The sequence below is a fragment of the Cyprinus carpio genome, chromosome A6 (assembly GCF_018340385.1).
Source record: "Cyprinus carpio isolate SPL01 chromosome A6, ASM1834038v1, whole genome shotgun sequence".
Classification (NCBI taxonomy): domain Eukaryota; kingdom Metazoa; phylum Chordata; class Actinopteri; order Cypriniformes; family Cyprinidae; genus Cyprinus; species Cyprinus carpio.
This window is the reverse complement of record NC_056577.1, coordinates 29,478,376-29,490,540: the sequence shown is the minus strand read 5'-3', so window position 1 is coordinate 29,490,540 and position 12,165 is coordinate 29,478,376. Positions and strand designations below refer to the sequence as shown.

Below are 12,165 nucleotides of genomic sequence, written 5' to 3'. Positions count from 1 at the left end.
CACAAGGACATATGCAGCTTCACCCACACGCTTTATTATAACCCCTGCTATTCTCACATCCGGGATATGAAACATGAGCAAAGACGTGGAATGTTACTTTTTTTTCCTCTCTCACAGGCGCCGTAATGATGGAGTAAAAAGCATCACGATTGGTGGATGCGGCGAGAAGAAACATAAAACCCCACAGCGTAGCTTTTGCACTCCGGACGCGAAGCGACAAACGCGAATGAATCCAGCGCGTGCTTTCGGTCATCGGTGAAGAACTGGAATAGAAAAAACCTCTTGAACTACAGCAAAAACATCCACATCCACACAAGAGGCTAAAAGTACACAATGGTCGCTGGTAATATGTGTCTCTCAGACAAGCTTAGCGAAGCGTCGCTTGCGTGACAGCTCGCTGGCCAATAGGAAGCTCCAGCGGCCCAGCTGCGCTCGGACGCGTCCAATGGAGAACGGCAGAATACGGGCCTAAACGCAAGTTAGGCTGTTGTTGCAGGCGGCCAGCGCTAAACTTCACCAAATAATAGCTGTTTGTATTTTGGCTGCCGCAGTAGCCATTTTAGGTAAGCACATCTTTAAACTTTTTAATTTTAACGCGTCGGGCGCAGAACCGCATGGAGTAGGTGGTGCGCGGACCCGTCAAACTCTCGCATCCCCTCATGAATGAACTGCTCTTGTGCGTTAGGATTAAAGAAATTGCTCTGAGTTTTTTTTTTTTTCCCTTCCCCGACTCCCACCCCCTCTAATTTATTTTTTTTATGCATTTTTCTAAACTGTCATGGCGTTTAGTGTCCTTGGAAATAAAAGCGGAGAGAGGAACGCGTAGGTTTTTACGCTAACTGATGTCCGGAGCCGGCGTGTCCAGGTAGGTGAGGTCGCGTTTGACGGTCCCTCCGCGGAGTTTGAGCGGCTCTTCACGCGTGTAATATAGAGCACCGTTGCCGTGACATTACAGTTAGCACGCTGGCTAGCGCCCTACAGGGGCTAATGTATATGGGACACGATGTTAGGCTTTTAATAACAATGTTTTATGAGGCAAGTTTGGCATCTGTTGAGGCAGAAAGCATCCCATGACTGCTATCAAGTACTAGGAACAATGTAACTTCTAGCACTCATGTGGTTTACATCCACTCCTGGTTTGTGCTATATCCCTCTTGAAATTAACAAGTCATTTTATTGATATTTGTCACTAATTAAAAAGCATTACTGTAACAAATGTATGCTTTTTCTTTTTTTATACAATGAAAATGCCTCATTGCTGTATTGACTCTGTCTTAACTCCAGTAATGGGTTAATTAGTATCAAGGGGCCCAGCTTGTTTATAATGTAGCCCTTTTGAAATTAATGTGTTTAATTGGATTTATATATTTAATGATGTTGCATTAGTGTCAACACTCTACGCCTACCTTTTTATACACTAATAATGTATAACAGGTAGTCTCACACCTGAATTACTTCAGGCAATAGATTAGTTAGTATTTGGGGTCCCACCTGGTTTTTACTGTATTTATGTGATTATTCTATATTATTACCACAAATAATGTTGCATTACTGTGACAACTTGATGCATTTTTAATTCAATCACACCACAGGTAGATTGACACCAGTCTTAAGTCAAGGAATGGGTTAGTATCAAGGGACCCATTTGGTTTCTAAAGTAAACCTTTTGAAATGTATATATATATATATATATATATATATATATATATATATATATATATATATATATATATATGGTTCATATGCATATGGTTCATATGGAAGTACAAATTTGAAGTCAGTTAAATAGGTTGGAAAAGGTGAGAAAAGTTTATGTGCTCATAATCTGTTATCAATGCAAGTTGTTCATTTGAACAATACACAGTTTTGTTGTTAAAGTTATGTCTTGGTAACGGGTGGTGATTGTTTAAAGCTGGTTATGTTAAAGCTGAATTGTTAATTATAGTTTTACTCCAAAGCAATATAAAATGACCTTGAACAATTGTTTTATATATATATATATATATATATATATATATAGCTAGTGCTGAATATGTTTTATACTATTTATTGATGTGACATCTTAAATAATATTTTCTGCAGCAGTTTTCTTCATAATATGCACTTATTCATAATAACATGAAAATTTATTCATTTGTATTTATATATTTAATGGTCAAGAATGCATTGAGATATAAGTTTGAATTTCCTTTTAAGTTTTGTTGTGCGTTCTGAATTGAACCACATTCTAAATGCTTCTATTTTCTTAATTTTTTTAGAACATTTTTTTTTTTTTTTTTACTTTCTATATTCATGATTCCTTGTGTCTCTGTATTCCAGACGCAGACACAAAGATCAAGAAAAAATGAAAATACAAAAGAAGGACAAGCAGGTCGGTGTATCACGTGTTTCTGTCAGACACTCTGTGAGAGTTCCCTCTATCTCCCTCTCTGTTTCTCTCACACTTTCATCGTCATTGCAAAATTAGCATAAGTTTTAGTCCTTGCACTATAGCTGTACTTTAGAAAGATTCTTAACCTTATTTAGTCTATATTTTGTCTTAAATATTTAAAGAGTTGTTTGCAGTATTTTTTTTTTCAAAGCTTCTTCGGTAGATAAACTTAACCCTGATGCTAACTCTCCGTAAGTGCAATACTTTAAGACTACAGGTTTGTGATTAGGATTCAAGTTGCATGCAAAATGTTCAGAAAGCATTGCTTTTATTTCCTCCCAAAAGACCGTTTTGGTTGTTTTTTCACAGTCCAGGAGATTTAATTGAGTTCTCAGCTGTGTTGCATTGCAATATCAACTTTGTCTCCTACAAGTGCTAGGAAAAATAGAAACAAATAAGAAAATTGTTATCGTATAGTAACTATATAGAGCTATAAAAATTAACATGGATAGCATAGCTAAAATTATCTGGTCAGAAGAAGAAATTGAAGAGGAATGTTGAGTTCATAATAAAAAAAATTAATTTTGATTGCAGGTTAAAAGTTGTATTGTTGAAATCTCTTCTGAAACTCTAGAGGAGATGTAGATTTACAATAGTATTTTCAATGCAAGACATTTGTTTGCACTCCTTTGAGTTTCTTTGCTACATATGAAAAGCAATCAATATATTAAAAAGTTTTTGTGGGCTTTTCAGTCCTTTTTCATATTTTGATCAGGGCCAAAACACTGGCCTAGTGTCCCTTTGTTTACCCTTCTCTTAGGTAATGCATATTTTTACTCTTTAATTCAATGTTATATATTATAATCAGAAATTACTTTTGACGACTTTTGACTTGATAAATTCAAGCAAAAGTCATGAAAGGCCTTGCATCGGTGTGATTTTAGTGATTGTAGCATGGGTAAGGTGTGTTGTTAAATAAACAGTTCTGTTGGCTGCAGCATGTTTATAGTTGCCAAGCAGTTTGCCGTGTTATATAGAATGTGCACCTGTGTGCATATCTGCATTTTATATGCCTTTGAATGCTGCTCATTCAATTAGAATTAGTTGTTGTAACTGTCCATTTTATTAACTTGGATACTCTGTCACAATTACTGGGGACTTTTGACTTGATTTGATGATTCAAGGCAGATCATTTTTTCATAGCCTAAGCTAATATATAGCTGTAATTTTTTTTTAGGAAAGCATCAAATGGAAGATATCATTGAAAACATTGGAGGTAGATTCAGAAGTTTTCATTTTAAGAAGAATCAAGAGTTTTTATTATGACGGTCAACAAGCTGAACGTCTGTTTTGAGTATCTGTTTGACTAAACTGGCCACAGCTCCTCAGTTACTCTTCTCTGAGTCAGACGCTCTCTAGAAGAGTAGGTACTGTCGGCACAGGCTGGCTGGTGCAATGATTGCTGTTCTACAGGTAAATGCTAAAATTGAGTATAATATCTGTTGGCATGTGGTACGAATGTACTGTCTGCAGCACCTACACGGTATGACTTAAACCCAGCGTAAACTCAGTACACAGAGTTGTAAGAGGTTTTAATGTATGATTTTGGCAATACAGTGACATTACTGCTACATGTCCAATTAATGTGCATCATCTGTGCCTCTTATATGACAGCTTTAGCATATACCTCTCTGCTATTAATTATAGATTCAATGTACATTTGGTATCAGCACTCGTTTTGGGGGATCTAGTCACAAGTGGTCACTCAAGACCTGGTATTAACATGCATCTCAAAAATATCTCCACTGACCAGCTGGATTCACTTTTGGATGGTATGATTTTTCCAGTGTTCTAATGCATAATGATGTCAAACAAACTGAAAACTTATTTGCAGAAGCTTTTCAACTTTTTATTGATCACCATTTTTAAAAACCAAATTTTTTATGCATCGTAGACACTCTTTTGTGTCTTTTTTTGTATTTAGCAATTTATACTTGTGTTTTAACATCTCAGAGGACAATTACATGTTAAAATTGTTTTTAATTTGTAAAAACATTAAATTAACCGCCTTGGAAAACAATTCCAACTCAGCTTCTTAAGCCCTATTCGCACAGGGTTAGTATGATCTGGGGACCTTGTGTGATTTTGAAATTACCCCCCCCCCACATCTGAATTTCATGTGGTACATTTGCATGAAATAAGCAAAGCCTGTGATTTTACTCTAATTTACTGACTTATCTCCCGGATGTCAAGGCTTTGAGAGTCCCGTTCTATGGTCCAGATGGATTTAAAAAAAGAAATTAATGTAGTTTCTTGCGCTGTGTCATTTACATTTCACCAGGTTACAATAATATCTCAAGCTTTATGCTTGATTTATTTGTAACACATTAACCTCAAAACCTTTTCAGCTTTCTCTTTCTTTAAATTATATGGTGTAGCGATATGACAGCACCCAAAATACTATTAAACACTCCAACGCAGCTCCATTCATCGCAAAAGATGGATAAAAAGGTGCACAGGAAACAAAAACCTTGAAAAATGATGACCTCGGTTTTTGGGGAAAAATGGTAGTTCTTTTGCGGGGGAATTTTTATTTTACAAATTACAGACATGTCTGATTCGCACGGGATTAAGATCACAGACAACCTCCACAATTATTACAAACCAGGTAATACTAATCCCGTGCGAATAGGGCTTTAGAAAACTGAGGTACACTTAGCAAAGCTAGGTCTTATGGAATAAACTGAATTATAAACTCATATCTAATGCTTTCTGGCAACTCCTAAACATTCAATGTTTTTCACAGTTTTTCGTTAGCATTTTTGGATATGTATGAAAATTTCATTCTTTTACAGATGAACATTAAATAATTCATGGATAAATGCAACATTAAGATATAAAGTTACATTAGCAAAAATTATATTTCTATATCTGTGTCAAGTAGTGTGTTTTTTCCTTAGATCTGAGAAAGTTACATAAAACATGATGCATGAATTCTGAAGTCTTCAAGACTAGCTATCATGATTTACTATGCTAAAAATCATTTCCACGGATTTAATTAAACACAAATAAAGTATGTTAAACAGAGCTAAGAGAGATTAGTATCTCAGTAGTGCAGAGCTTTGTGTATAATGTGTGTTTGAAATCAGAAATTGCCAGTGTGGACCTGCACAAAACACTTAACCTCCATATTACACACCTTATACTTCTAGATGAGGATGTAGAGATGATGGTAATGTTTAACTTTGTTTAATGTTTTGCTTTGTTAATGTTTGATTAGCAAACAATGAAATTCCCTAGCAATTTTCTATAAAATCCAACAGAAGTACTTGTAAAGAAGGTGTGAGGTGTAGCATTGTGTAGAAAGATATTCACTGTGCAGTTTGCATGATATGCTTTTGTACATCTCGATGCAATTTCTTTTCCAACTTGTTTTGATTTTCAGGCTGGCAACACGCACCTAATCATGCAAATTGTCTAGCAATCATTGGCTGTGTTTCGAAACGTCAGGAGAAAACAAGGTCAAAGTTGAACATTACCGCAATATGCTTCAGTCTGCAGCGTTCAGTGCATTGGAGCATGAAATCGGTATTTAAATATGCCTTAATGTGAATTCGTCTGTGTGGTAAATTTTAGTTGGTCAAGAATTAAGACACTAGAAAAGAGTTCTATAGTCCAGATGGATTTAAAAAAAGAAATAAATCCATGTCAGCATCACTCAAACTCCTTCTGTCTCTTGTGCTTCCCCCTCGATCACTATTACTGTACAGTAAATACATGTCAATGTTAGATGTGGTGTGTTGTAGTAAGGCTTTCCTGGTTTCAAGAAATGTACTGCATTTCTCACCTTTATGTGGAATACCACTCGAGGACACTTTTGTGAATCTGTGGGATTGTCAGCCGGATCAGGGAGGCTTTTGGTCTGCTGTCAGGCGCAGCGAATCTAGACTCTGCACTGGGATTTCTTAAAGTTAAGAACGGTTGTGTGTCAGTGGTCAGTCCTGCAATGAAGCAGTAAACTTGATGAGATAAACCTTTCTCTTACATTGGGATTCATGTGTTTGTTGCTTCAACAGTGTGAGCACCTTTTTGTGGTCTTCATTTTAGAGAGAGGCACGTTGGAGACACCAGCAGATTATTGATGACTTAAAAAGAATGAGATATTAAAAGTTAAAAAAAGGCCAAAGAAGTGCTTTCACACTCAGACGCTCTTCTGGTAGTTTCGTGCCACTGTCATTCAAATGATCTGATCTGCATTTGGATTTGAATTTTGGTGGTGTCAAAATCAAACTAGGCCAATTGAGTTTTTCATTGCCGCGCTGCGAGACCAGTGATTCAAAGGGCAATTCCTAAACACCCTGAGAGCTTCATTGTCAGGCCTTTCTCAAGAACTAGCAGAGATTCACACCAGCTTAAACTGGTTATTTGATTTTGAGCAATTTGTGATTTGAGCATAAGTGATTAACAAGTCAAAGGAGGCTTGCCTATATATGAATTTCTTTATAAAACTAAGTAAAACTATTTTATTAATGTATGTGCATACCATTCAAAGTTTGGGGTCAGTAAGATTTGTTTTTGAAGAAAGCAAATTCTATAATTTTCCCCTGAAAATATTAAGCACAGTTTTTTTCAACATTGACAATAATAATAAATGTTTCTTGAGTAGCAAATCAGCATATTAGAATGATTTCTGAAGAATCATGTGACACTGAAGACTGGAGTAATGATGCTGAAAATTCAGCTTTGCGTCACAGGAATAAATTACATTTTACAATATATTACAATAGAAAATGCTTATTTTGAATTGTAATAATATTTCATAGTTTTCATATATTTTTGATCAAGTACATGCAGCCTTGATGAGCATATGAGACTTCTTTCAAAAACAAAATCTTACAAACCCCAATCTTTTGTACAGTAGTGTAAATAAGTAAATGCATTTATAATGGATGAGTTGGAGCAGATAGTTAAGTTTTCATCATACATGTGAACTCCTTTTTATCTTGTTTAAAAGCATCCCAAGTTGCACTTCATGAATATACTAATAATTGCTAATGTATAATAGAGATGGATCATAAAAAAGCTGTGAATGAATCCTGTTGATATTACTATTTAAAACTTGATGCTTCCACTGTTTCTTATTACCCTCCCTGTTCTAGCCAGCACTCCTAAATAACATTTGAAACGTTGTATTTTTATCATTTCTCATGTTATTGCCTCCTTAGCATGAATCGCTTTGTTGTATTCATTGGACCAAAATGATTTCGTAAATAATAAATGTAAATGTATTGGTTGACTGTAGTCATCTAGTCATCCAACAAATGACTAGTAGTCAACTAATAGGAACCCCCCCCCGCCCCATTTGACCCTTTTTTGTAAGTTAGTGTACTGTTATATAGTATTTTATAGTGTGCTGTTAGTTTACACTGTAAAACTACTTTTTAAAATGTTTTTAAAGACATCTACAGATGGTTTGCACCACAAGTTGTAGATAACTTGTCAAGTTAAAAATAGTCCAACTTTTCTTGAGACCCCTGCCTTTTGTTCTTCTCTGTCTAGGTGTTTTGAACACAAGAACACATCTTTTTGTTTTCATTGAATTGATGGTGTCCTACGCACATGCCTGTGACCATCCAAGTATGCAATTCATTTTAAAACGATGTGGACTTTGTTTAGGGAGGTTTACAGTTACAGTTAAAGGACCAAAACTATGAATCCTTTCATTATTATGCTTTTCGTTATTGCAGTTAGCGTGACCGCTGTCATGCATTTGATGGAGAGGAGGATGTATGTTACAGGAGCGATGTGTGTGCATGTTTTATAAAACCCGTTTGAGCAAGGTGTGTTCGGGTTTGGAGCTGGCATTGACTGAACTGCAGCTGTCACGTTTGGGAGTTGGGAGTTGGTATTGATTCATTGGGAAACGCGTGTATGTGTGTGCGCTTGTGATTGGCAGATTTGCCTGGCAAGCATGCATACTGCAGCACGGCACGGGAATAGTCTGCAGTGTTTTTGCGCATGCTTATGTGTATGCACGCTTCCATGCTTTTAAACGTACGGGTTTGCTTGCAGATGCATAGAGAGAGCATTCAGGTCAACGTAAGGGCAAAAGTGAAAAGGGCAGTTGCAGGAAGTTGTCATTTACTCTTCCTGTTTCTGTACAGTGAAGTTAAGTACAAAAAGTAGTGGTTTTTTCCCCCATGCAGATATCACTGATATTACCTTCAAGAACAATGAGGTTGATGCTTTTTAGACCCCAGAAAGGAAAGGGTTACCACGGAGACTGTGTTTACGTTCCCGCTTCCCACAGCTTGGTCCCGAGCCTGTTGCCATGACGACGGCCCTGATTCCAGCCCGCTTGCTTTGGAAAGCATGTGATTCATTGACATTATCCCCATACCTGCCTGCAGTCGCATGCTCTGTCGGGGAGTGTGTGTGTGTGTGTGTGTGTGTGTGTGTGTGTGTGTGTCTGTCTGCACATGCGCACGCTGTTCCATATGTGTACTGCCACGCTAGGCGTAGTTAAAAATAAACGTGCTTTGTGGAATAAGAGGTATAAAGCTAAATGTGTACCAGAAACACAAAGCTCACATACGTCACTAAATTCTGTTTACTTCATACATGTGTTTTCCTCTAGAAGGAGGAGAACATTTGTATTTAATCTGCCCTTTAATGTCTCATTGCTTGGTCATCTTATGGTTTCACTAGGGTGAAGAGATTTTTCCATGTCTTATTTATGATTAGGCACACGTAAATAAGGTTTCAGATTAAATGAGCATGAACAAGGATTGAATACATAATAAAGCTCATTCACTTTGTGCCATAACATTGCCTGTATTACATGCATTGCTCTGCTTTTAAAAACTTGAGTGCTTTTTTAAAGATCTGTAAATGGATTTAAAGTGGACTCGGATCTCTCCCCCTTTTTTAAAAATGTCCATTTTATATGTATATATGTGTATATATGTATATGTGTATATGTGTGTAAATAATATATGTAAATGGTATCATAATAATAATAATAATAATAATAATAACAATAATAATATGACAGTTTAATCCAGCCAAAGCCAGTATGAAAGTGCCCAAAACATAATTTCTTTTGATAACCAGCAAACTGGAATCTCATGATGGTTTTAACTTGTCAAATCTGAGCTAGATTAGTTACTCTGCAGAGTTGAGAATGTAAATGTCTGTTTTATAAAGTTCCAGTATTTTGGGTTAGTTAAACTATGAATTGAATGATGAACTGTCTTAACTAGTCAGATCTGAGACCTGTCTGTTTCAAACAAGACAAATAGTGTTTAATTAGAGGAACACATTTTTAATCAAACTCTTCTGTTTTTCCAGATGTCTGCCACCCATGTACTAAAGCACACTCCATCCACTGCTGCCTCGAATGCCTCTGACCAAAACGCACAAACTACATTTCCCATCGGCCACTTGGGCAAAGAACAGTTACGGATCATTGGAGGCCCGCCCAATCACTGTATGGCTCACCCAAAGCACTCTGGGTTACGGGAGGCAGGGCCTGCGGCCAGCAGTCATAGTCTCCGCCCTTTATCAATCAACAGTGAGGAAGATGATGGAGGGGGCGGGACCAGGGTGAAGAAGAAACGAAGGAAAAAAGACAAGAAAGAGTCAGAATGGCAAAAAGATGAAGAGAGCAACGCTAAACCAAAGAGAAGGGAGCAAAAGGAAGGGAAGGAGCTTCTTCCTAGAAAGTCAAAGGCAGTGAAGGAACAAAAGGATCATAAGAAGAGGGAGCCAAAAGCCCCAAAAGAGGTCAAAAAAGTCAAGAAAGGTCAAGATGTGAAAGTGAAAACACAGGCCAAGAACACTGCAACACATCCGCCCTCCAAAAGAGGGAGGAAGCCAAAGTGAGTTGGTAGAAAATGACAGAATAGTCATTTTTGGGTGAAATATTCCTTTAAATGTACAAACACTACCGTTAGTTTTTTTTAAAGATGTCTGTTATGCTTACCAAGGCTGCTTTTATTTTATAAAAATACAGTAATCTTGTGAAATATTATTACAATTTAAAATGTAAATAATTTCGAATGTAATTTATTCCTGTGATGCAAAGCTGAATTTTCAGCATCATTACTCCAGGCTTTGTGTCACATGATCCTTCAGAAATCATTCTAATATGCCGATTTGTTTCTCAAGAAACATTTCTTAGTAGTATCAATGTTGGAAACAGTTCCTTGATATTTTTTGGGAACCATGCTTTCTTTGATGAATATGAACTTATAGCATTCACTGTCAGTTTTGATCAATTTAATGTGTCCTTACTGAATAATTTCTTTAAACAAATATTCACTCAGTATTTTTGGTCTAGTAGTGTAGTGCTACTGTATATGTCCTTTATGGCAAGACCATAATGACAGGCATATTTAGCACACTTGGAACCTAGTTTACTAAGAGATGTCTTAAAGAGAGCAAAAATCATTTCAGTCGCTGACTAACGAATGTCAACCGAAAAAACATTCATTTCAGTAAAATGCATCTAGGGCTGGACAATATATCGAACGATATGATCATGCGCATCTCGTCAGTAAAGCCGGTTCCATGATTAGCGGTAAATCCCCATCACCTGCTTTCAAATGGAGCTGCAGTTAATACACAGAGCCGTAGTTCACTGAGAAGCTACGCTATATCGAGTTCATTATTGAAGATGAATCGCCTTTGATAATGATCTCGATATAGCGTAGCTTGTCAGTAAACTACGGCTCTGTGTATTAACTGCAGCTCCATTTGAAAGCAGGTGATGGGGATTTACCGCTAATCATGGAACCGGCTTTACTGACGAGATGCGCATGATGATATCGTTCGATATATTGTCCAGCCCTAAATGCATCCTTTAAATGTGACAATTTTGCATGTATTGTCTCAGCACTGTTCTTGCTCAGCTCAATCACAGATCTTTTCATGTCTTGATTGGGTGAAATGTGATACAGGGATTGTGGGCGTGACAAGGTGAATGTAGGTACTTATGGATTTCCAATTTGAAACCAAGGTCAAAAATGAAACCTGCAACCATGTGTAGGGCTGTTTGACCTATTGGCTATTTTTCTAGCATATCTAGCATTTTATACATTCATTCATAAGGTACTCAAATATGTAATTTTATCAAGTGGTGCATTAAACAATCCATTGCCACAATGATGGCACTTAAAAATGGCCTTATGAACACAGAGTTTATGCCAATCATCTTTTGTGATTGGATGCATTCCCTTTTTAAACTTCCTTATCCACTTTGTGGTTCCCTCTCACTACTTGTTTTCCCCAAAGTAAAGCATTGAGTTCTGCACTCCAGCAAAACTGTTGTGCTACTTGTCCACTTATAAACCAGTTAAGTCTGCACAGCAGATATCCGTGTTTTGTATCATTATATGGCCTGATATAAGTCATTGGGTGGTTTGCACCAAGATCTGTCAACCTGTGCAAAGCTGTGGAGGTAAGATGGATTTTAAGAGTGGTTTGTCGCCATGTTATGCAGAGAGCAGGGTGCCATGCCTCCGGAGAAGAAGAAGAAGGGAAAGAGGAAAAGTGATGCTGTACTTGAGATGGTGGAGAGTGATGACACAAACTCTCTCAGCACGCTCGCCACTGGCGGTGAGGAAAGCATCGACCCCATGGATAACACTGTAAGTTCTCCAGAACCGATATACATCTGGCATATGGGTTTCTCCTGAGCAGAACACTTAATCATGCTGTGTATTTATACAAATACATAATCTTAAAGATCATGTTCAAAGTTCTGCCAGGTTTAATAGAACTTTTCTAGAAGT

General features: G+C 37.1%; 1 protein-coding gene across 4 annotated transcripts in view; it reads left to right on the top strand.

Moving 5' to 3' along the window:
* Positions 1 to 12,165, top strand: part of LOC109099853 (chromodomain-helicase-DNA-binding protein 6-like) — a 37,074-nt gene continuing 24,909 nt past the window's right edge. The window contains exons 1-5 of one of the 4 annotated variants that reach the window (XM_042758915.1): positions 1 to 563; positions 790 to 865; positions 2,320 to 2,371; positions 9,722 to 10,251; positions 11,874 to 12,021. In XM_042758915.1, the coding sequence (XP_042614849.1) occupies positions 843 to 865; positions 2,320 to 2,371; positions 9,722 to 10,251; positions 11,874 to 12,021 (753 nt within the window). In that variant the 5' untranslated portion in view covers positions 1 to 563; positions 790 to 842. Of the gene's footprint in view, positions 564 to 657; positions 677 to 789; positions 866 to 2,319; positions 2,372 to 9,721; positions 10,252 to 11,873; positions 12,022 to 12,165 lie in introns of those variants that run through there. The other 3 variants (XM_042758916.1, XM_042758917.1, XM_042758918.1) reach the window with 3 other exon arrangements.